The following is a 24978-nucleotide window of genomic DNA, read 5'->3' as shown; positions in this document are numbered from 1 at the left end:
CACAGTCTCTTCCTCCACATCCTCCTCTTTTGGGCAGAGGTGGAGGAGAATACTGCTGTCATCCTAGGGCTTGGAAGTGAATTGGCCGGCGGGCTTGTCTGCTGAGCGGCCGGCGGGCTTGACGATGGAGCGGTTCTGGATCGGGGCCGGACGCTCCCCAGATACCGGAGGATCCCTTCCCTCCAGCTCAGTCCCTTGGTGTCTGGGAGGTCGACGGGGCGATGGTAGTTGGCCCCGATTCAGAACAGAGAATTCAATGTGGCGTCATCCAACGTCGTCTTAACGGCGAGCCCACAGAACTCCCTGGCGTACTCCACAAACAGAAGATCTCTGCGGGCTAGGGCGGCGAATCTCACGGCGATTTCCATGATCGTGGAGGGGAAAAACAGAAAACAAAACACTTTCAAAAAAAGGAAACAAAAACGAAGAGAAGGGGCGCCGCTTACTGTTCGGTCCGGTGTTCTGTCACAAATTGCTACTGTGGGGAGCGAAGGAACGCGGAGACGCAGGAGATTGACGAACAACAGTCTTTAATTATTCAAAACCAGGGATAACACAGGGCAGAGAGGAACACACACATAGCACATTGCATGGACGACACCGGACAAAGGAATCACGGAACAGACTAAACTATAAATACTAGACTTAACGAGAGAATAAACTAGACACACCTGAACCAAATAACTAATCAGACAAAGGAGAAACTAGGTCACGGAGCACGTGGGGGAGGAAAACAAACACAAAACAGTCCATGGGTGTGACATTTTAATAATAACACTACCGTTCAAAAGTTTGGGTATTAGATTTTTTTTTAAATAAATTCATTGCTTTATTCAGAAAGGATGCATTAAATTGATTGAAAGTGACAGTAACGACTTTTTACATTCTTGCCAAAAGATTTTAATTTCAAATAAATGCTGTCCCCAAAACAAAATCAAGACTTTGTAAAAGAGCATAATAGGACCCCTTTAAACTTTCTATTCAAAGAATTCTGAAAAAAAAAAAATAGTATCACTGTTTTCACCAAAATATTCAACATTAATTTATACAGTAAAAAAAAAAAAAATGTTTGAGCACCAAATTAGCATATTTGAATAATTTTTTAAAGAATCCTGTGACACTGAAGACTGGAGTAATGACTGCTGAAAATATATTACATTTTTTATCATTATTTTTGATCAAATAATGTTTGATCAAATAATGTCTCGTGATTCAGAACGTTATAATATATTTGCATAGTACAAATCAAAATTTTATTTTAAAAGTGCAAGAGAAGCCCTGGTTTTGGATTCTACCCATGTATTCTCCAGTCTTGTCTCTGTGATTACATGTGGAGTACTGGCTCTGTTTAGGGATCCAGACTCTCACTCAATCTCCCTCTCTATCTCTCTGCTGTCCCCAGGCGGCAGCGAGTCATCCTGGGATAAAGAGAAACTCCAGTCCCCCCCCTCCTCCAGAGCCCAGCATGGTCTTGCTCACGCCTTCCTCTCCGCTCAGCACGGCCTGTCAGGGTCTCATCTCTCTTCCCTACAACAGAGTCATCTCCTGGCTAACCGTGAGTCATTCATTCATCACATCCACTCATTCACTCGATCACCAGCTCCAGGTGTATTGATTACGCTCAGCCCGATTGAGCTACACGTCGTGTTAGTCATTCATTCTTGGGATCAGTGCATACTCCCGTTCAGGCTGCCCATTTAGACTGTTCTCCAAGTCACAGTATTGTATAGTGTATTCATGACTAGCAAGTGTTCTTCATGGTTTTTTTAAAGACAACATGAAACATTTCAAACACATTTTACTTCTGTAATGTGACATTTTTGGAGTGAAACTGAGAGGAAAACATTGATTTTATCCATTGGGATTTGACTGGATTGTAAAATATGAGCTATGATATTTAATATTGTATTCCCTCACCTACAAAATCTTAGGTACATAACTATAAAAGAGAAGTTATTTGAAAAACAGAAAAAGTATTATTGTGACACTGAAATGTATAAAGTGCTATATAAATACGTAAGTAAATAAATAATTCATTTTCTTGTTTAGCATAACAAATCTGCACTGACTAAATCAAAACATTTATTAAAGGTGAATTGTGGAATTGTAAAAAATAATGAATGTTTTCGAACATGTTTCCTGAACAGGCCCCCCTCTATCATTGGTCAGACAACCTGATAGTCCCGCCCCCAACTTTATGCCATTGGTCGAGCCAGTGTTGCTGTGTCAGGCTGGTGTGATTGTTTTTATAGAATATTTTAACAACACCTTTAAATTAGAAAAAAAGTCTGTATTCATAGTTTTCAGTCACATGACTGGCGTAGAGACCTGGAGGGCAAAACATCCACAGAACTGCAGCACAGGCCGGTCAATTTACCATCTGTTTCAAGCCACAAATATTTAGATCTCTTCTCAAAAGAAGAAAAACAAAGATATGTGAACAAACTGAAAGTCATACAGCACCTGCCGCAGTATTTCAATCACTAAAACAGCAGGACCTTCTATAACAGTGATATTATTCGATCAAATTCAATGATGAAGCATGTTATATACAGGCAAGCAGATGAGCCCAGAATATGAATGAAACTTTGTGCGTTGCGTTCATGTTCTGGGTTCATCTGCTTGCCTATACATAGCATGTTTTATTAATAATCTAAATGCTGAATTTGGTCCCATTAAACCACATTAAGCATGTTCTTCATACTGGTTTTCTATGGGAAAATGCTTAACATGCAAGTTAACGGTGTTTTAGTTTTGCCCTCCAGGTGGGCATCGCTGTAAGGCTGTGACATCATGTGAAAACTATATATTTATTTCATGTTGCCTTTAAATATAAAGTGAGGTAAACAGAAGTGATTAGTGCATCGCGGTCACCGTTTACCAACTAAGTTCCATATAAACAGTCTCTCCCTGTCTCTGTTGTGGTCTTTCAGGGCTGGACCTGCCGTTTATGATGATGCCCCACCCCCTGTTGCCCGTCAGTCTGCCGCCTGCCTCCGTTGCCATGGCGATGAACCAGATGAACCACCTGAACACCATCGCCAACATGGCCGCAGCTGCTCAGATGCACAGCCCCCTGTCCAGAGCAGGAGCGTCCGTCATCAAGGTAACGCAGGCAGCCACAAAGTTGAGACTTCAGCGGCCAAACGCAGAGAAGTCATTCATTAGGGCTCTAATGTGCACTCAGATCTCTCAGCTAGAGTCAGCTCATTTTCACCGCGTGCACAGCGCATCAGTCAGAGTACTGCCGATCCCCTCGGATTGGTGTCTCGCTCCGATGATACGTTAGATACGAGCTGGTCTCGCTCTACGAGCCATTTAACGCCTGGGAGAGAGCTGTATACCAAACCATCTTAATTTCTACAAGAGAGAGTTTGATTTGAAATACTCAGAGGAGGAATAACAGAATAAATGTTGTGTTGGGTCCGTGCGGAGCGCGTGTTAGGGAATATTAGATGCAGACTTTAAAGACAAACACTATCTGTTATCTTACTGCCATGTTCCCCCTGAGAGGAGAGTGTGTGAGTCAATTTACAGTTGGAGGAGGACACTTGTGTGTTTCTCCGAGATGCAGAAATGGCCTGAGGCGTACAGTACACACACACTTTTACATGGAAATTCACCGCCACACACAAACGCACTTAAAATAGCAACAGCTTCCGTCTGGGTACCACTATATAACATACAGAATGTGTTTGAGTTTTGTTGATACCTCTGGAGATTTAATGGACTTCTTAGTTATGTTTCATTTAAGAATCAACTTTGTCCCGGATGTTTCTCCTAAAAATCTTTTGGAAAAATAAATAGACGCAATGAGGAAATTACTGTAGAGAATGAATGAAAATTTAGTTTTGGAAGAATGTGATGAGAAATTGCTGTCTAGAAGAAATATTTAAGAGATATTATTCAAGAGATTTTATTTGTGAGTTTTTTGTGGAAAAATGCAGTGTTGATGGAAATCTTAAATCACTTGCATTATCATAATAGTGTTATTTTAGTATCATTGATATACTATTAAAGTTTCTGTTAATATTTTGAATTAGATTCTATTTTTACATTGTGTTTTCACTATAGGTTTATAGGTTTAGTAATTTTGTTGTGTTTTTGTCATTTTTAAAATATGTCTATATTATATTACTTTTTTAATAGTTTTAGTTTATTAGTATATTAGTTATTTTAGTACTTCATCTTAAACCAAAACGAGAAATAAAATAAGTGAGTTTTTATATTTTATTTCAGTTAACATTTACTTTTTTTTTTTCAAGCAACAGTTTTTTTTTTTTTATGGTTTATTTTGTTGTGTTTTTGTCATTTTTAAAATATGTCTATATTATATTACTTTTTTAATAGTTTTAGTTTATTAGTATATTAGTTATTTTAGTACTTCATCTTAAACCAAAACGAGAAATAAAATAAGTGAGTTTTTATATTTTATTTCAGTTAACATTTTCTTTTTTTTTTTCAAGCAACAGTTTTTTTTTTTTTATGGTTTTGGTTTTAGTTTTGTTCATTTAAAATGGCAGGCCTGTTGGAGTCATTTGTAAAGAATATGTGAACTGAATCTTTGTGTGTGTGTGTGTCAGGAGTGTGTACAGGACAGTCCGTCTCCTGCTCCGTCTCTGGAGGAAACCCCTCATCCCGGATCACAGCCCTCTTCCCACCCAAGCAGTAGTGTGTCCAGCTCCCCAAACCCACACACACAGAGTCCTGAACGCCTGGGTCAGTACAGACACACAATACTATACACATTTAGCTTAAATATGTCTAATACCCCTCATAGACTGATTGTTTTCTATAAAGCCAATTATAATGACTACAGACTAAGCCACCCACAAAAGAATGAAAAAGGCATAATAAAACAAAGATATTAGATTTACAAATGACAAAATGCTCCCAATGGTAGGCAATTACATCCCTATCAGAATTACATCACTTCTGGGACAACTAGATGCATGCTTTCTCTTTATGTGTGCAGTTTTGAATCCAACCGATGGAGAGCTGCCAGAACGAGATACCGGCATCAATATGAAGAAAATCCTTAAAGAGAAAGGTTAGTTCCTCAACAGCACACTAAAACACTGTCTACACCACATAAGTGCAGTCACATTAAAACATTTATTTTGTTTGCTAAAAAGCTTAATTGTCAGTAGTGTAGCAATGCATCAAGCACCTTTGTCAGTCAACGCAACAAATTTGTGAAAAAAACCTCGTGTAAAATCTCCAGGAGGGAATTTTTCATCTTTTTGCGTAATTCCCGATCGACTGAAATGACTGGATTTCACCTGTGAAATTTTGCAATACAGCAGTAAATGAACACTGTATCCTAACCAGGTGTAATGCAAATTTCAATTGTCAAATGTGACCGTGGACCACAAAACCAGTCATAAGGATCAATTTTTCGAAATTGAGATTTATACTTGGTCTGAAAGCTGAATAAATAACCTTTCCATTGATGTATGGTTTGTTAGGATAGGACAATAATTGACCAAGATACAACTATTTGAAAATCTGGAATCTGAGGGCGCCTTTAAATTTATCCAAATGAAGTTCTTAGCAATGCATATTACTAATCAAAAATTAAGTTTTAATATATTTACAGTAGGAAATGTACAAAATATCTTCATGGAACGTGATCTTTAATTAATATCCTAATGATTTTTGGCATAAAAGAAAAATCTATCATTTTGACCCATACAATGTATTTTTGGCTATTGCTACAAATATACCCCAGCGACTTAAGACTGGTTTTGTGCTCCAGGGTCACAAATAATATCGCTTTCCTCATTGAAAGTGAAAATACTTTTATTTTACTAACAAATCGTGATTCACCAATAATGGGTTTTTTACTTAAATTTGATCTACATTTACAGAAAAATATAGAAACAACTGAAACCATATGTACATAACAGTCACTTCGGGTGGCCTTATAAACTGTGGGTTTTCAAAATGAAACTGAATACATAGGTATTTTTTATTATATATCTCAAATTCGGAAGTTTCCTGTGCCCGTAAAAACAAATAATCCCACAATTATTATTTTGTTGTAGTAACAATACAAAAACCCATGTGTAAGACACACCACTCAGATGTGAGATGTAGAGCACATTTTCAACATCGTCTCAGGAACAATGTAGTAAACGCAGCCGTCTCCTAGATGATGCCGGTTTAGCACTGACGAGTGTATTGACATCACACATAACATTTGAATGCGGACTGATGCTTGTTAGTGAAATTTAGACCCCGTTGGTTTAGACTGGCAATATATCAGCATCACAACACTTCTCTTTTAATTAATGACTTAATTAGGAGCTTAACTGAACATGTATGAAGTTCATATTTACGGCCTGTGTGAGTAGATGAGTGTAAGAGAGCTGTTAGAGCAGCTAAGTGCGTAATTCATCATTATAAGAAAATGTTTTCTTCTTTTTCTATGACGCAATGATACGCAGGTGTGTGTGTGAAAATCTCGAATGTTATGGTGTGTGTGGGCACCGTTTCTGGAGTGTAACTTGTGTGTGTTGGTACAGCAGGTGGCGGCCCCTAACGCACATCACACACGGGGCTGCTGGGAGGAGACGATGCGAAGATGCCCCGAGGCTCTCTTAAAGAGATTCAGTGTGCACCTGGCCTCCGACCATATTTTATTAATGCGTCTGGAAAAGAACACCCTAAACACACACACACAAATGTGTGAACACCGCAAACTGCTCTTGTTTTTAAAAGTGCAGCATGCCGCATTTAATGCAGGGTTGAGAACAGAATGCAGGACCCAGGAAATTTAGGTCACTGACCGCATATACTCTCACACAATGACTCTTACATGTTCTTAATCTCTCCCGCTCATTCCAGGATAGTCCAAACTCACGACTTCTGCACTACTTTATCCAATCTGAGCGTCAGTTTAACCTACATACACACAGCAGCGGGCCGCTCTGAACACCTGAGAGGATTGACTTCGTAAAGATTTGCTATGATTATATCAAATATGTCTGCTCTAGTTTACTTCTGCAATGTGCTGTCCAATTGTATTACATGCTGCTATGAATTCTCTTCTGTTCTTGTTAGTGTGTCTTTTCATTGACCAGTAATTCTTTTTGTATCTTCCTTCTCTAAGTACCTATTAATCTTTATTTTTGCATTTTTTCAGTTTAATGTATTAGAATGACATATTTGACCCAGAACGGACAGAAGATGTTGAACTCTCATATCAGAAAAGCTCATTTTTATATTTTCTGCAGAAAGTGTGAGTGATGTTTGCATGAGCAAAACTCGCCACCACGATGCTTGGGTGTTCTGTGCGGTTGCCAGGATGTTGCTGTGCAGTTGCTAGGATGTTGCTTATTGGCCGAAGTCTCTATGATATTCTGGCCCCTACATATGGTCTATGGGATTTTTCACATTTTTAATCGCCTGACAGGTGAAAGTCTAGTCACTCAGAAAAATAATAACACGTATGTCTTCAAAAAGCAGCATAATTTGAGGTTTCCATTTGTAGAATAAATGGTGAGGGAATGTTTTATAAAGTACAGTTTAATTCCTAAACTTTTAGTGTAATATCCCTTTATTTTGGTAGCAAAAGTAAAAGTAAAGAAAAAGTATGGTGGTCACATTAGCAAAATTTCGGCGAGATCCATTGCCTATTGTCAACAGTGTAACAATACACGAGGCACATCTCACAAACAAGTCATTTTTAAACCAATCAGTTTTCTGTTGAACACTTGAACCTGATGTGAAATCCACGCAGCCAAATCGTCCGCCTTCACGCAAAAGTCCCAAACACGTGGATTTTATTTAAAAGACTGGATTTCGTCTGTGAACATTTTTTTTTTAATTCTTCGCAACCTCAAATCTAAAGTTAACAACCTAAAGTTAAAAAGATCAGGGACTCACAAACGTAGATTACTCGGGGCCCATTTTCCCGAGTCCTCACGAAAGGGCCATTGAATTTTAAACACTGTTTGGCCTCTGTGTGTGTGTCGGTGATGATAAACAAAGTGACGTGGTGGTACGTGGTGATGAATGGTGAAGCCCGGGGCCAGGAGCACTGTGTTTCAATGGGACTTTAGCGAGTGAACCCCCTCTCTAGCTCTCCATAAATCACTCGTTCTCTCTACCTCTCTTTCACTCAGGGCTGGTTGAATGCCAACAGGAGCTGCTCTCACTGCAGGCAGGGTCTCTCCTTTCTTCCATTAAAGAGCAAAAGGAAATTCTGATATTATTCTGTGTGGTTTTGGTTCATGTGCGAAGCATTTAGCACACACTAACATCAATCTTACAATCAGGCCACTGACTCTCACAGGCCTTTGAGAAAAGTGTGACCAAGCCATGCAGCGGGAATGCGAAACGGAATGCTTTTCCACACATCAGTGACATTAGATATGGCCTATTATTACTGTTAACTGAATCCCAAATTATTTTGTGAGCAGAAGCCAAGCGACCAGAGCTGAGAGGCTAATGTTTAGGAGGACAATTTAGAGCCATTCAAACTAAGAAAGTGTTAGTAATTTGACTTCTTGTTGGCTAGAATGTTTCATTTACACCTTGATTAGGATGAAATATAAGTCCATAATCTGGATTTAAATTTGACTAATTCACCAACAAACATAACAGACCTGACAGTATGCTATGCAGGTACCAGTGTGTTTCTCATTGGTGTTTGTTTGTGAGATCACTTCATTGTACACATAAAGTCTAGTCCAGTGTCAAGTCTATACGTGTTGTATGATAGTGTGCTAATGTATTTGGCTTGAGCTGATGTGAAGCACTTTGGCTATAGAAGCACTTAGTGTACGTTTGTGTGTGCGAGAAGAAGCATGGGTAGGCCGAGACTTGCACTCCGTAATTGCTCTGTCCAGTTTTCCACAGAGTAGATATGTAGCATCTGGTTACAATCAATGTTTCCCTCCGCTATTATGAAATTAGCTGCGCGGAAATGATTTGAAATGGCCTGTAATGATTTCTGATAGAAATGTGCGCCATTGTTTCACCCTTTGAGATAAGCGTGCTGGTAAATAAGTCACAACAAACAAAACGATCGCTTTACCTCGTTCCAAATCAGGGATCAGGCCTCAAACGGCAAGCGCTTGGCTTTTCGAGCCTCGTATTTTTAATCTTCATTTTTGTTTGTTTATTCGCAAGCTCCTCCTTCAGATATGTGCAAAGGGGACCATCCATGGGCTTTGAAGACCCTTTTTGATCATTAGTTTGATTGCTGTTCTAAGCGCGTTTGTGATGGTTTAATTAAACCAAGACCCTTTGCGGGGCCCCAGCGGCCCTCGAGAGCTCTCCGGCTGGAGGGTTTGAGGGTCTGCTCGCGGCGCGCAGCTTTTCTCTTTGTGTTAATGGCGAGGAATAGATATTAGGCGAGGAAAATCAATGACATGTTGGAAAGAAAAAGTAAACTGTTACAGTTAGCAATTTGGGGCAAGGTTAGCGCGGTTGAAAGTCACCCCACAAAAGCGACATTTTTGGACGAGAACACAAGTGATAAATTATGTGCGCTCTATCTCCTCCTCTCTCCCGCGCACACACACACAGATGAAGGCAGAGAGGAGGAGAAGGGTGAGGACAGGTGCTTGTGTTCTGCTCTGGTTCTGAGGGAAGAGTTGGAACAGGTTTTTGTCTCTCAGGCTTGCGCGCTCTCCTGTGCGGTGTCACTATCGCATCCGAAGTAAAGTTGCCCCGAGGCAGACAGAGATAGTCGTACCGATAAAAGAAAACAATACACGAGCCAGAATTAAATAATGCCAATTACCAGTTTACAGAGAAAGCAAAGCCATGAACACATAGACATGCACAGGTCTAACTCTACATCATATACATAAAAAATTGTCCTTTAGTTTATTAAAGCAATAAGCCCCAAGAAACCGTGGTTTACAGTGAATTTATAACAGCTAAGGGGCGTTGTTAGACCCCTTAGCTGTTATAAATTCACTGTAAACCACGGCTTCACAGGGATTATTGCTTTTATAAAACGGTTATTCCATATACGTAGTAAGGTTTCACAGAATAAAACAGAGCAAATAAAGTGTAATGATATAAATAAAAACAGTATTCTTCCACCAAACAATGTAGTTCCTCAGAAACAGTTGTGGTTCCAACAAAGTGGTTGCCGAGCAACCCACAGAAGTAAACAAAGGTGTATGTTTGTAGTGTAATTTACAACAGCTTCGAACACGGCTCAACCAATCAGAATCAAGGACCGGAACTATCCGTTTTATAATCAAATTGGCTTTTTAACCACTTAGCATTATGCTAAGCTATAAGCTAAACTGTTAGCTTGCAAACCAAAGGCTACCTGAGAAAAGTAGCTGTATCTGAAATCGCATACAGTTTAGTAGGTACTACATTTGAATATGTTCAGTATAAGTAAGTAAAAAGTACACAAGTACAGCCTTGCAAAGTAAAATTAGCTTCTTCTAACATAGCTAGATTCTAATGCTAATCGTTGGCGGTTGGTATCAGAGGAAGAGGATATTCTCTTCTGTAGTTGACATTGTACTGTGGGGGAAAAAAAAAATAGTATACAGCCCTGAAAACAAGATTTGAGTACCAGAAGCTACTTTATATGCTAGCATACTTGTAAAAGTTGACAGAATCAACTTTTATACAGACATACATATAGCATTTACATATTAGCCTCATACGCTAAAGGCCTTTTCATTTCATGTGGTATTTCAAATCATATTCCGATCTTTCTGTAAAAATAGAGAAAGTTACAAATGAGTTCACATTTCTAAATAAAGAAAATGAAAGAACTTCGGACTGCATGAGAGAAACTTTCTAGGGGTCTCTTCATCATCCCTTGAGACGCGTTTATCTCGCAGGTCCATTCTTCATATGCGCAGGTTAAGGGCTGCGGTGTTGACCTAGTATTCCTCTCATTTAATATTCCACCTACCGCTCTTCAAACGCTAATTGGGGGAGAAGGAAGCGCTCATTAAGGCTCATTTCATGTACACATATTCATTAGGCGCAGGGCTGGAGTGTCAGGAAAACGCAGCCTGGCCTCTTTTCTAGTTTGTTTACTTTCCTGTTTATTTGCAGGTGTATTTGTTCGTTTAAATTGCCCTTTTCTGTAGTCTCCTGTAGACTTAAGTGAGAACGCGCCCAAATTAGTTCTGTTTGTTCTTAGTCTACGTCGTTCTTTAAAAAGGAGTTTTACACTTGGTGAAAGTTTGAACGTGTCGGTGCCTGTGGATCTTAAAATCCTGATGGTTTTGTTGCCACCGTGGCCTAGTGATTTGTGACACATTGAGCCGTAGTGCTTACTTGGGAGACGGAGGTTTGAGTCAAGTTCATATTATTTCCTTAATCGTCATCTCCTTTCTCTTATACCCATTGATCAAATTGAGAAAAATTGGCCAAAAACTGAAAAATGGATTTAGTTTAATTTTCTAGTTCTCCAATTCTCGCTGTATTGTTTCTTGCTAGTTGGCTTTCCAACTATATTTGAAAAATGCTGTACTTTTCCAGTTTCAGAATATTCAAGCCAAACAGGGCAAAGATCAATGCAGTGCCACTTTTATAGCTCTCACTGCGCCAACTATTCTTTCATTTTACATTCCCAGCATCCTCTATCTTCCCGAGCAGCCCAGACGTGTTCTGCGGTCCAGCCTGCATATGGCTGTTAAAATGTAATATACACTAATACCCCCTCATTCACTTCCTCCTCCAACCTATTACTGCTAGGGTTTTATTGTCCTGCTTTCATCTTTTTTGTGTATACGTATGTATCGAGGGGGTTAACTGACGAACATTGGTCCTTTGCTTTGGTTGAGCTCATTAAGTGCTTTGTGCATTTCCTTTTGGGGGCCTGGTTTTAATGTAGCTTGTTATTCTGCGCTCTAATGATTTAGGGGCCCCGTGGACCTCAAGTTTTGGAAGTGTAACCCCTGAGAATTATTTGAAGTTGAAGAACGAAATTCTTAGAGGTGATAGGGAGTGACTCGTGCGCGACTTCCATTTACTGTGCCGGTAATATAGCTTGTGGTTTAGTGGTAGGACATTTTTGTGCTTTGTTGAATTTTTGTTATAGCACGTCAAACCAGACTTGCATTTTTGAAAATGTGAATGTTGCATAGGGTGCCACAAAGCTAAAGTGTTGTGAATGTTTTTAGTGTGTATTTATGCAGTTGCTAATGATTTAGGTGGTTACTTATTGGTCTACTTTTTCTATTTTTCCACTGTCAATAGCATAGAGATGAATGAAGGATGGCTCACACAGATGCTTTCTGTTGATCAGCGTGTCGAATTTGTATGGCCAACTTTAGACATTTTTGCGTGAATTCTTGTTGGAATGACTGGATTTCGCCGAGCATCTGTAAATGTGACCGCACCTTTACTGTTTTAAACAATACAGTAGGTTCCTTATGAAACCCTCTATTTTCATATAAATTGCAGGTGATCGTGTAGATTGAGGACTGTCCAGTAACATGCGTCTCTGTATGTTTGTGAATCTGTGGGGTTGTTCATCTAGGAGTTTCTTCCGTCGTGTTACTCCTCTGTGAGTTGCTTCTGATTGGACTGTGTCTCACAGCTATAAATACCACCCAGGCGTTTGGATCCCCATGCTTTAGGGCTCCCCCGGCGCCTCCTGTCAAACACTGCCATCTTGTTGGGAATAAATGTCTAACTGGCAGAGGGGCGATCTGTCTCTCTCAAGCTTTTTTCTCTAGCGGGCTAATGCTGTGTGTAATGTCTGTGTGGCATCAGCTTCGGCGGGAAGGTCTGATCTCCTCTTGTTTTCCCTGTTTTCTTAATCGCACTGTTTTCCCTCAGTTTTTACTTTTGGTTATTTCTCCTGCATTTTCCTCCCCCATCCTGATTTCTCTTAATTACGAATACAAACTCCTCTAACCATTGCCTTCCAAAAATTTTCCTAGAGGCGCAAACTGTTCAGAACAAGTGTTGTGTGCTCACTCAACCTTATGTGATCGACATTGTGATGTTTAGTAAAAGCTGACAAATGAGTAAAAGCTCAAAAATGATGACAAATCTCACCTGTTCACAGATCAAAACAATGTCATATGTGACCCTGGACCACAAAACCAGTCTTAAGTCGCTGGGGTAAATTTGTAGCAATAGCCAAAAAAACATTGTATGTGTCAAAATTATTGATTTTTCTTTTATGCCAAAAAACATTAGGATATTAAGTAAAGATCATGTTCCATGAAGATATTTTGTAAATTTCCTACTGTAAATATATTAAAACTTAATTTTTAATTAGTAATATGCATTGCTAAGAACTTCATTTGGACAACTTTAAAGGCGATTTTCTCAATATTTTGATTTTTTTGCACCCTCAGATTCCAGATTTTCAAATAGTTGTATCACAGCCAAATTATTGTCCTATCCTAACAAACCATACATAAATGGAAAACTTACTTATTCAGCTTTCAGATGATGTATAAATCTCAATTTCGAAAAATTGACCCTTATGACTGGTTTTGTGGTCCAGGGTCTCATATTTAATCCAAAAATGAATAGACACACAGAAAATGAAGCACATTTTTAGGACCATTCAGATAATTTGGATTCTAACATTATTTTCATGACTCTTAAATATTTCACTCAAATGCTAATTAGAGTAGTGCAAAAAATAATAATAATAATAAGTTTTATTATTTATGCATGGCATCAAATTAAAAACAAAAATGTCAAATAAATGTAAAATAATGTAAATAATGTTTTAAATGAAACCCTAAAGTATTTATACATCATATTAGCATGTAAAAAAATCATTGCACTGCATCATTTAATTCTAAAATTTGCACTTACATGTATATATAATTACACTGATCACATGAGAACTTAGAGTAATGGGATTTGCAATAATAATAATTAAAACATCCAGAGATTTTAGAGTAATAAAAATGTAGGGCGAAAATATGCTTAATTGGCATTATATTAACATCATCACACAGTCTTAAATGATACTAAAAGGATATATTTTTTTATTTAGGGGTGGAATAGGACCTTGAGACACCTAACGAGCCCTCATCCTGACCTGATTTAATCAAAACAAAGCAAAACAAAGTCAGCATCTTCATATTGTCTTTATTTTTAGTGGACAGCAAATAAAAGGTCTGATAAATTAATTATTGATTGCAGTGGTCAGTTAAAAGAAAAAAGCACTTCCCTTCTTTTTGTTAGTTTATTTATTTATCTGTTTATTCACTTTGTACTCTCGGCTGGTGCTGTTTTGTAGGGTTGAGTGGATGGATGTGTTTTGTTCTGTGGGTCAGGGGTGGGTTTTTTTTGTGTTACAGTACTTGCATCTTGTAAAAATGTTTACATTTGCAAAAAATGATTCAGTATTGTCTTCTGCCTAGGACCGAAAATACATTTTTATCAAACAACCATACAAACAAACAGATCCCATTGTGCTTGGCCTAACACACACACACACTCACGGTATCATTACTCGTGCACATTACAGTGAGAGGAGACAGAACGGGGGCACTTTGTAAATGTCATGGGCCGAGGGCTCTTCCACCTTCTTTGCTGGATGGAATAAAATGAATTGAAGTGAACACTATCGTATTGAACCATTCGGTACGAGGCTTTTGGTTCGGTACGCATTACAAACTGAATGATTCGTTGGAGTAATTCTGTTATATTTGGAAAATAAAAGAGCTTAAAGTGTGTGAAATATAATGTACTCCAGGTTGTGATGGTGAGTTAGTTCGTTAGAGTTTTCCCTCTTTTCCTCGCTTTTATTAGCTTTTAAATAGCTTGTAAACGCTTGTGCGCATTTTACTTTCACTTTCAAACTAGCGGCATTTCGGCGTCAATTGATTCTATCAGCAGCCGCAGCAAGATAAATCTGTCGTTTAAAAGGGACTTGCAATTAGGTGTGCAGGGGCCAGCAGGAGGGCAGGGCTTTCAAGAGCCTGCTGCCATTAACCTCCTTTCTACTGCCGCATTGACCTGGGAAGTGTAGTTTTTAGTTCCCCAAGCCTGAATTTGAATCATCCGCTCACCAAAAAAGAACTACAAAGAGGATGATGCTAATATTTGACCTGTTTGTAAAACGGCTTTGAAAGCCCGATTTACTTCTGTAAAGTGGCATTTCTGAGTAAAACGAATGTAGGGTGGGAATTTGATTCATTTAAGTGACTTGAATCTTTTGAATCAATTCAAGATTTGTTTCCTGATTCATTCTACAAGTTAAACTGTTTTGCCAAAACTCACTTACATTAAGCATAGAATGTTTAATTTATTAACAAAACGAATACAAATACACCATGCTATAGGCCTAATATAAAATAAATAACTTACACAGTTTAAATATAAAACACTGAAAATCAGCAAACATGGTGGAACCAAATAAATAAGAAATGAATGTTAAAAAAGCTTAGATAAACGGCAAAAGTCAAAAGGCCTTCCAAAGTCAAAAATATTTTTAAGATCATATGATACTAGTTTTAATAAAAAAAAAAAAAGAAAAGTAAAAATCAAGGAAATTTATCTTGCATTTCTTTGTTTTTGCTGTATCGAAAACATTTTTTTTTGTGGCGTAAGAGCTTGTGTTTTGCAATAAAGTAAACTTCATACTGAATTACCCTCATTACTCATGACATTCTGCTGCTTTTTCAGCCATTCATTCTCCACTCCCAACCTTCTTTCCCCTCCTTTGTTATTTCAGACCCATAGTGTTCAAGTAACATGAGAAACCTGCCGCACAACTTCACATTTACGATCCAGAGCAATTAGTCATACCAATATTGCTTTATCTGTTATATATAGATAGATAGATAGATATAGATATAGATATAGATATAGATGATATAGATAGAGATAGAGATATAGATATAGATAGAGATAGATAGATAGATAGATAGATAGATAGAGATATATATAGAGCTGTGCAATAATAAATTTTACATTTTGCAATGATATAAACAATCATGTAGCTGAGATTTGCTATATAGCATATTGCTTTGGGTGTAATGAATGCAAGTAAAGTTGGATGTACTATATATTCAACAAATTACACGTAGAAAGTGGGCAAAGCAGGTTTCAATTAAGTTTTTACATCAATTTAATTGTACAAGTATATATCAGATATTTTTACACATTAATAATCCATGCACTTCCTTTCTCTCCTTGTTGTGAATGAAACTCTCATGATGAGTTAAATTAACACAGCAAATCGGTCAGCAGTCGTCTTGTTCAGACTGAAAACACTGGGAAAAAAATATTAAAATTAAATATTGAAATGACAGATTTGTTCAGGAACAAAAAAGACAATATATTGAAGCAAAGTTTGAAACGAAAGCCATTTTAGAGGTGAAGAAGCTATGTTTTAGTGAAAGAATATGAAGACATTTTTTCTTCGGAATAATGTGCAGTGATGAACCGTACACAATAAGACAGAAACGTACTATTAAAATGCTTCTGTTGAAGGTAGGAAACAGACGCTTAGCCCCTCGTGCACTTTTAAACATTTCTGCGGTCTTCACCTCAAGCTTTATCTCACAGTTCACCTCACACCTCTCTCTCCAGCGTCCCCTTCCACTCACCCCTTTTCTCACCCAATCCTTCTTGCTCTCGTGCGTTTTCCTCTTCACACTCTATCTGCGTGACCTTCATCTGCTCGCCACTTTCAGCCCGCGCCAAAAACGTAATCACACACTGTCAAGCTGTAAGGAGAGGAGGAGAAGGAGGGCGAATTCTCCCCCTCTTTCTCTCGGCTCCTCTCTTCTTTAATGCCCTTTGCGGTGGCGAGGAAAGAAGGGGGAAAATTTATGGTTGGTGGGACAGGTGGGGTATGAACAATGGGCAGAAAGGAGTGCAGGGTTATCTGGTGGGGCGCGGGAGAGCTCGCGGCGGGGAAATCGATGTGACCCGTGATACACTGCCATCACAATTCCCACCCCAGCCGTCCTATTTGTCTTGCGTAGGGAGCCCTAGACGGCCCATGTCAACGTGCGTGGAGAGAGGCCCCGGCCAGATTAGCCAGGGTGAATCATGACCGCTCACACTTTCTTATTCAGCCCCAGTTCTATCTGTTATTGCTGCTGCAGTGGGGCTAGAGTTTGCGGCTTGGCACTGTGGGTGGGAGGGGTTGCCTATGGGGATTGTGGGTAAAATATGGATTGTGTGTGTGAAAGTAAGAGATTAACTGCTATACGGAGGTTTGGACATAGCAGCTTTCTGTTTCTTCGGAAATACACTGTGAAGTGCTCACTCGGTCTATCTTCTCCCCGCTGAGTGATATTCACGGTTACTGTTTCTGGGTGTATGGTAAACCCTCGCTTTGATTATAGCCAGTTCATCCTCTGTGAAACAAATTTTGTAGGCTGTATGGAACTCACTTCAAGGTGAAGAGTTTCATTTCTGGAAAATACTTTCCAGTTTGTTACGCAGAGACTAAGTGAGCAATTTGTAGGTTGACTTTTTTTCTAATTGTGGGACTGTTAAAATTTGCTCTGTGTGTTTGAGTGTCCTGACCAGCCTGACACAGCAACAGCTCAACCAATAGGGTGAGGTTGGGGGTGGAGCTATCTGTTTGTTTGACCAATGGTAGATGGGGAGGGTGGGTGTTTGGAAAACATGTTTTTATCTTTTCAGTTCTGCTTGGTGACACGGAAATGGCACAATTTACTTTTAAAGTCCGCGTGAACCGGAAGTTGCTGCCGACTTTATTTCAGTGTAGTGACGTATTTCCTTCTGAAACGGAATATTGAATAGAGGGCATGGTTTTATTTTGGCGCTCCTCCTCTCTGTCTCTCACTCATAGCAATCTAACGGTTGGAGGGGTGGGTTAAAAAGGATATTCTGCCCAAGCCGTCAAACTGACATCATCAGAGAAGGACTGCCATTCCAGAGCAGAAGCAAATGTTCAGATTTTGATTAAAGATTACCAAGACAAAAAATTTTTTTCAGCGGATTAACTTGCATGGATTGTTAACATCAAGACTAGCAATGTGCACTAGTAAAGTAAATAAAGTCCATTTTGATTTCATGCCGACTTTAAAAATCTATTAATTTAATTTCAATAGATTTTGCTGTAGTGGTCAACTGATATTTTGATATATAAATTTATATATAGATAGATAAAATGTTTGCATAACAGTATGTAAATCATTATACAAGTGTTAGACAAAGAAATTAAACGGTATATGAAGATATTTTATAGAGTTTGCCTTTCTACTTGGTCTTATGAGTTCCAGTGCACATAGATTTACCAAATTACTGTAGGTTACAACCTTTTTAGTCATGTTTCTAACAATTTCTTTATGAAAAAAAAACTATAATAGGATTATAGAATCAAGAGGTAAATCTAAAGCGTCCAAACAATAAATGTTTATTTAAATTTTTTTTATATCGATTCATTTTCATTTTTATTAAGGATGTCAAATTAAATTATTCTAATTGCAGCATGTGTTATATGTATTGATTTATTTATTTATTTATGGCTATCAATAACATTCTACATTGGCCAACCACTATTTTACGTAGAAAAAAAGAAACTTCTGGTGATAAATTACATAATATTAAATTACTTAAAAATATATTAATAAATGCTTTAACAGCTTATACAAATGTAAATAGTCACATGCATTAACATGTTAACTTTCTAGAAATACTGGCATGACTATTGACAACATATGTTCTGTTCTGTGTTTTCTCAGATGAGGCTCAGTTAGCTTTGCCCATACAGAAACCAGGGTTCGAGAAGCTTCCTCTGGGCACTCAGACTCTTCCTCCAGGCTTCCCCGCTCCCTTCCTGTTTGCAGATGGCCTCTCTTCCGTGGAGACATTGCTCACTAACATCCAGGTACATGCAGTGTGTGTTTTATGTATATTTGTTAGAAATATTTAAATAAAAAATTAGGGGCTGTCAATAGATTACAATTTTTAATTAATCACACCCTTTTTTTGTGATTAATCGCGATTAATCGCACACTTCATGAAATTAAGCATAGACCATTTATCTTGTTTCAAATGTTTATTTTTTCATCATTTGCTATATTCAGCGAAGTAAACCAAAAGATTGAAGGGTGATTCTCAAAAATCTGTATTTTCTGCAAGCTTTTTTCATGATAAATGTAGGTCTTTCCAAAAAAGGACTCCAAAAGGACACCAAGGAACCAAATGAAATAAGGAGCCCATATAAGCACATATGCAAAAAAAGAAAAAAATCTGAATTGTATAGTGTGTACAGTGCAACAGCAAATAGCTGTTTTACATTTTAGAGAAGTCAAGTTGCGATACCGAACAGGACCACATGGTGATGCCAAAAAAAACCTAAACCAACCAACGGCTGACTGCATATATCTACTGCAGTACACGAATCCATTCAGAATAACTAAAGAACCAAATGAAATAAGGAGCCCATATAAGCACATATGCAAAAAAAGAAAAAAATCTGAATTGTATAGTGTGTACAGTGCAACAGCAAATAGCTGTTTTACATTTTAGAGAAACCGTAGTTTGCGTCTCATCTGGCCATACAGCGGTGGGATGTGTCGACATTCCGTTCAGTCTGTACATCCAACAAGGGCTCGCGCTCTTCAGAGACAACCGTGCTCTTCAGAGCTCGTGTTTAAAAGCGAAACACACTGGAATTATGTAACGCCAACTGCCAATTCAGCTCCTGCCGTTTGCGCCAAGAAATTAAGCCAATTATTCAGCTGGATAACAACTCTGACAATATGTACAAACACCTCAATAATTTATTAGCCATGGCTGTTACAGCATTTCATGTTCTTTTATTGCGCACTGTTATATGGTGGATGATTTGGCCAATCAAAGGCAAGTAATTAGAGGTGTGAGGAGGAAGGGACATACATTTAACACTGCAAGCGAGCGAACACGCCGGGAGCTTGTTTTAAGGTCTTCTGCCAGACTCCGAGTGTTTCAAAAGGCCGTTAATTGCTGTGAATCCACATATACAATGCAGAGCACTAATTCCGAGTATGGGTCACCATACTTGGCCACATGTCATGTCACATAACACAGTCGCTATTCATGTCTGATACTGTATGTAAGCACTTGCATTACCATAGCAACAATTGATGCATTTGTATTACAAGCTCCGTTATCAGCTCCACAGTGAAAAACGAAACCATACTCATGCTGACTGAACTGGATTGGCACAGAACAGAATGGTTTAGCAACGAGAAACTTTTGGCCCAATGGTGGAAAAGCAGCTTATGATATGTGATTCCATAGAAGCCAAAACCACTTGCGTAATTGTTGAACTCCAGCAGAAATATCCAGACTACACATAACCTTGAAGAGAGCTCCACCAATCAGAGAAGTCACTGGAAATGAGCACCATGCTTAGCAGTGACATCCACTCCCATGATGCATTTCCAATTTCAATTCCATTTCCCCACACTTACATATATATGTGACCCCGGACCACAAAACCAGTCTTAAGTGCCAATTTTTCAAAATTGAGATTTATACATCATCTGAAAGCTGAATAAATAAGCTTTCCATGATGTATTAGGATATGACAATATTTGGTCGAGATACAACTATTTGAAAATCTGGAATCTGAGGGTGCAAAAAAATCTAAATATTGAGAAAATCGCCTTTAAAGTTATCCAAATGAAGTCCTTAGCAATGCATATTACTAATCAAAAATTAAGTTTTGATATATTTACGGTAGTAAATTTACAAAATATCTTCATGGAACATGATCTTTACTTAATATCCTAATGATTTTTATCATTTTGACCCATACAATGTATTTTTGGCTATTGCTACAAATATACCCCAGCGACTTAAGACTGGTTTTGTGGTCCAGGGTCACATATATGCATATTTTGAAGTAAACGTCAAATATATTGTATTTAATTAATGACTTGCATTCAGTGGTTTAATATTGTACAGTTGTTTGTGATTCGAATCAGTTCACAATGCTTTATGGTATGAGAATTTATCCAACAGGAAAGATGGTTTTCCAGCATTCTCTTTTTCATATGTTCTTATACCAATTTCTGGCTCAAATCAAAGAGTATTGAGATTCTCTTCACTTTTTGATTTGGTTCAAGGCTTATAACAGTTTCTTTGAGGATAATATGTGTGAAGAAATTGTTTGGAAAATACATCAAGAATACGGAAAATGTGGGCAGTGGATTTTACGCTTTCCCAGCCAAATATAACATGTATTATATTTAAGATTGTGTTGCATTGTGGTGCATTTTTACTTTCATTGACGTAACATTGGAAACTCGTCACATCGCGCATTGTTTGGACATGTACATACACAGTTTCTCTTTACAGTCTATCCTGTGATACTCTCTCACAGTATCTTTAAAGATCTGCTTGTTCAGAACTTCCCTCAGTTTGTCCATTAATATTTCGTTCAACCTTCTGTTCATTCTCATATTTTTTTAGTCGGTGCTGATATTGGTATTTCCGTCTAGGTCATAACTATTAGCAGTGCATTAGCGTCATAATTTCAGCTGAGGAAATGGAGTCTGATGTTTATCATAAACGCTCTAGATACACACAGTTATCAAGGCCAAACCATTTTCCTAATCGCTTGCTGTTGTTTTGATTACACTTGTTTAATTGTGAATATCTTAACAGAAGCAGAATTTGAATGGGGGGGGGGCAGGTACATTTGCAAGACATCTGCAAGTATTTTCATGAGTGCTGGAGCAATTATTAGGCCAAGCCTGATTAGACGCGAATTCATTATGAGAAATGCACTTTGTTTTTGCCTTTCATCTGAGGGGAATGCTAGAAAAAGATCCATATTGTGAAGGTCTGCTGTTACGTCACATCTCTCCTCAGATAAAGCTACTTCCTTTTGTTTATCTGTGCAACACAGCCTTTGTCGTGGAGATTTTCCAAGTGCAGTTCAACTCAAGTGAGCTAGGCAGACAACATGAATCAAAAATAAAAAAACTAATAAAAAAAACTTTTTTTAATGTGTAATAATACTAACTACTGTTCAAACGTTTGGGTCAGCAAGGCTGCATTTATTTGATTAAATATAACATAAAAACAGTAATATTGTACTGTAATATTAAGTTTATTACAATTTAAAATAACTGCTTTCTATGTTAACTCATTTTAAAATGTAATTTATTCCTGTAATGCAAAGCTGAATTTTCAGCATCATTACTACAGTCTTCAGTGGAGAAATCATTCTAATATAATATAATCATTCTGCTCAAGACATTGGTCAAAACATTTCTGATTATCATCAATATTGAAAACAATTGTGCCACTTAATATTTTTGTTTTTAATATGCACTTAATATGTTTATTTTTTAGGATGCTTTAATGAATAGGAAGTTCAAAATAACAGCATTTCTTTGAAATAGTAAAGAGTTTAATGCAAAAAGTTTAAATGCTGAATAAAATAATTATTTCTTAAAAAAAAACAACAACAAAAAACACTTACTGCCCCCAAAGTTTTGAATGTGTAATTTTAATGAAACTTTCTCCACCTCTTTTTGTTTTTAATTTCCCTTGAGGGGATCCCAGAAAACCCTCAGTGAGGTCAATGTAGTTCAGGTTGTAAAATGTGACAATATTATTAAAAATGTTATTTGTAAATATATTTATTTGAGACAGAGGTACCAATGGCATGTTTTACTGATAATGTACCGAGAGGTCTAATTGTGTGACATATTTGATTGTAGAGGCAGTGATACCAGAGGTGATGTCTGAACATAATGGCAGCCAGCAGGAGAACTCAGCTGTACAAGGTAAGAATTTACTGTATGTAACCTACATGTGTAACTACAAAACTCGAAATAAAGACCTGACATCATACATATGGTCAATAGTCTGTATTTGAATGGAAGGTAAAAATGGCTGCAGTTGAGAAGATGCAACCAGCCATGTGCTGTACATATGGTCCAGAGGCCCCCCTCTCTCCTGGGGCCGAACCCCAGCAAAACTACCAGAGTAAATCCCTGAACTTGCCTTACATCTCATTGGGTCCCTTTGAAGATGTCCAACTGTTTCGGGAGCGAGATTACAAACTGATGTTTTCATGTGCCTTTCACGCCTCCATTCCCCGAGATCTATTTGCGCTTTACAGCTCTTCTGCACACACTCATACAGTTTCATTCTCATCCCTGTTCCATCTGTCTTTCCCCCTTCCCTCCAAGCTAGCCTCCCAAATCTGGCCAAAAGTTGTGTGTGATAAATGGGACCTATTATCAACACGTCTGACGGCGAATTAAAGACCCGCTGCCGTACATCACATTGAAATGTGGGGCTGGGGGAAGGTGAATAAATACATATGTTTACAGAAGATGCAGTGGAAATGGGCGGCAAAGTGCTCCTCTGAAAATGAGCGGAATGTTTTTTTTCCACTATATAGCCAATTTCACAGTCTGCAAATAAAGAGACGTCCATTTTTCTTCTGGCTTTGACAGCTGCGCATGTAAAGGAGCACTGCTGAAGCGTTTGCAGAGTAGATATCGCCAGTTTTTTTTCTTCTTTGGGGCAGCACCAAGGTTCATACGCAGTGTAAAGGGGTCATCGGCAGGTTTCTCGGGTTGAATCAGACATAACTTCACCCTAAATCTGTTGCACATCTCATGTTTCAAAGTCTGTAACTTTCAACTCCAGGTCAGATCTGCAAAACCTGCAGATCAAAGACACGCAGCCTTAGACCAGACTGAGAAATACATCAATTGTTATTTTGTAGGCCGACATCTGGAGACAGAACAGAGCATGCTGTTGTCAAATCTTGTGAGACATCAAGTAACTCATGACTTTTGAGTTGGTTTTCAACCATTAAGTGATGATCATATACAATCACATTTGCTTATTGTAAAAAAAGTAACAATCCCGAAACAAATCTAAACAGTTGGGTTGCGACCCACTAGTTGAGAAGCACTTATCTTGAAATCGTACAGGATTTCATTCAGGCCTAAAAATTGACTAGGGAGCCATTGGCTCCTAAAATAAAAACTTTTAGGACCCAATAGCTTTTTTTAGTTATCACAAATTATAGAATTGGTTGATCAGAAGCAGTTAGTTCCCATGCTGTCACTAGTAATCCTGATCTGTGTCATATAAAGGTCACTTTGTTTTGTAAGAATATTTCTGGCTGTTTGGAGGGGAAAAAATTGTGTTGATGGTTCTAACATGTTATACATATTACTCCCAAAGTTTCCCTTGCAATGGATTCAACATTATGGAGGCCCTAAAGAGACATGGAGATGGAAATAAAGATGAGATGGGAGGAAAAATTATATTTCCATGCTTTGTGTTCACTCACAAATTTTAGAGTTCCCCAAGAAGCCTCACGTTTGTTTCTCAAGGGAACACAAAACATTTGCAAAAAAATTTTTTATCGGGGAATGCAAAAAAAAGTTTTGCTGGAGTACACAAATGTATTGAAATATTTTTTTTTTCTCCATCATGTACCTTTAGGGGCTCTGTACAAGATTACAGTCAGACCTCACTATGCTTAACAATGATTGTGATTTTTTTTTTAATGAATAGCATTTATTACAATGAAGTTTTATGTATCTTTAAATGACAAATAACAGTTCCCAGTTAATTCTGAAAAACTGAAAAATTTAATTTGCGACCATTTTAGTGGCACTCTGGAGGCCTGTGGAATGTAGTCAGTGACTTGAGATGAGGCGTCACTAATGTGAGCATAACAGCAGGGATTAGTTTTCGAGCTCCGTCACAATGCCCCTGACCTTTAGAGCAACAAGCAGAACCAGGAAACGTGAAGATCAGACCTTTCCCCTATAACGCAGAGGCTAATATGAGGTGCAAACTAGTCTCTCTGCTACGGGACTGCAGTCGCTCTGACAGTACTTTGACTGCGCCCTACAATGGAAAAAACAGCTTTGCATTACATTTTAATACCTCACTAAAGGGGAAAAACAAGTTCAATACAGTTACAGTTGATAATTCAGTGTAGGGCTGTACAGCAGTGTTAATTTTGACAGCAAATTTTGATTTAGTTTTAGTCATAGTCTTTTGACTAAAATGCCATTTAGTTTTAGTCATCTGAATTGTTTTTAG

General features: G+C 38.1%; 1 protein-coding gene and 1 long non-coding RNA gene across 2 annotated transcripts in view; both read left to right on the top strand.

Annotated features, from left to right (window-relative positions):
• Positions 1-21280, top strand: part of LOC107661781 (dachshund homolog 2-like) — a 91559-nt gene extending 70279 nt beyond the window's left edge. Inside the window, exons 3-9 of the mRNA XM_016451549.1 lie at positions 1403-1555; positions 2148-2234; positions 2934-3106; positions 4584-4719; positions 4976-5050; positions 18642-18787; positions 21272-21280. Coding sequence (XP_016307035.1) covers positions 1403-1555; positions 2148-2234; positions 2934-3106; positions 4584-4719; positions 4976-5050; positions 18642-18787; positions 21272-21280 — 779 coding nt within the window. The remainder of the gene's footprint in view (positions 1-1402; positions 1556-2147; positions 2235-2933; positions 3107-4583; positions 4720-4975; positions 5051-18641; positions 18788-21271) is intronic.
• Positions 21281-22590: 1310 nt separating this feature from the next.
• The window catches only part of LOC107661742 (uncharacterized), a 15234-nt gene continuing 12846 nt past the window's right edge, over positions 22591-24978 (top strand). Inside the window, exon 1 of the long non-coding RNA XR_001631138.1 lies at positions 22591-22685. This is a non-coding gene — a long non-coding RNA (uncharacterized LOC107661742). The remainder of the gene's footprint in view (positions 22686-24978) is intronic.

The sequence above is a fragment of the Sinocyclocheilus anshuiensis genome, unplaced genomic scaffold (genome assembly GCF_001515605.1).
Source record: "Sinocyclocheilus anshuiensis isolate Anshui unplaced genomic scaffold, SAMN03320099.WGS_v1.1 scaffold207, whole genome shotgun sequence".
Lineage (NCBI taxonomy): Eukaryota > Metazoa > Chordata > Actinopteri > Cypriniformes > Cyprinidae > Sinocyclocheilus > Sinocyclocheilus anshuiensis.
Note: the sequence above shows the minus strand (reverse complement) of the source record. Positions and strands in the feature narration are given on the sequence as shown.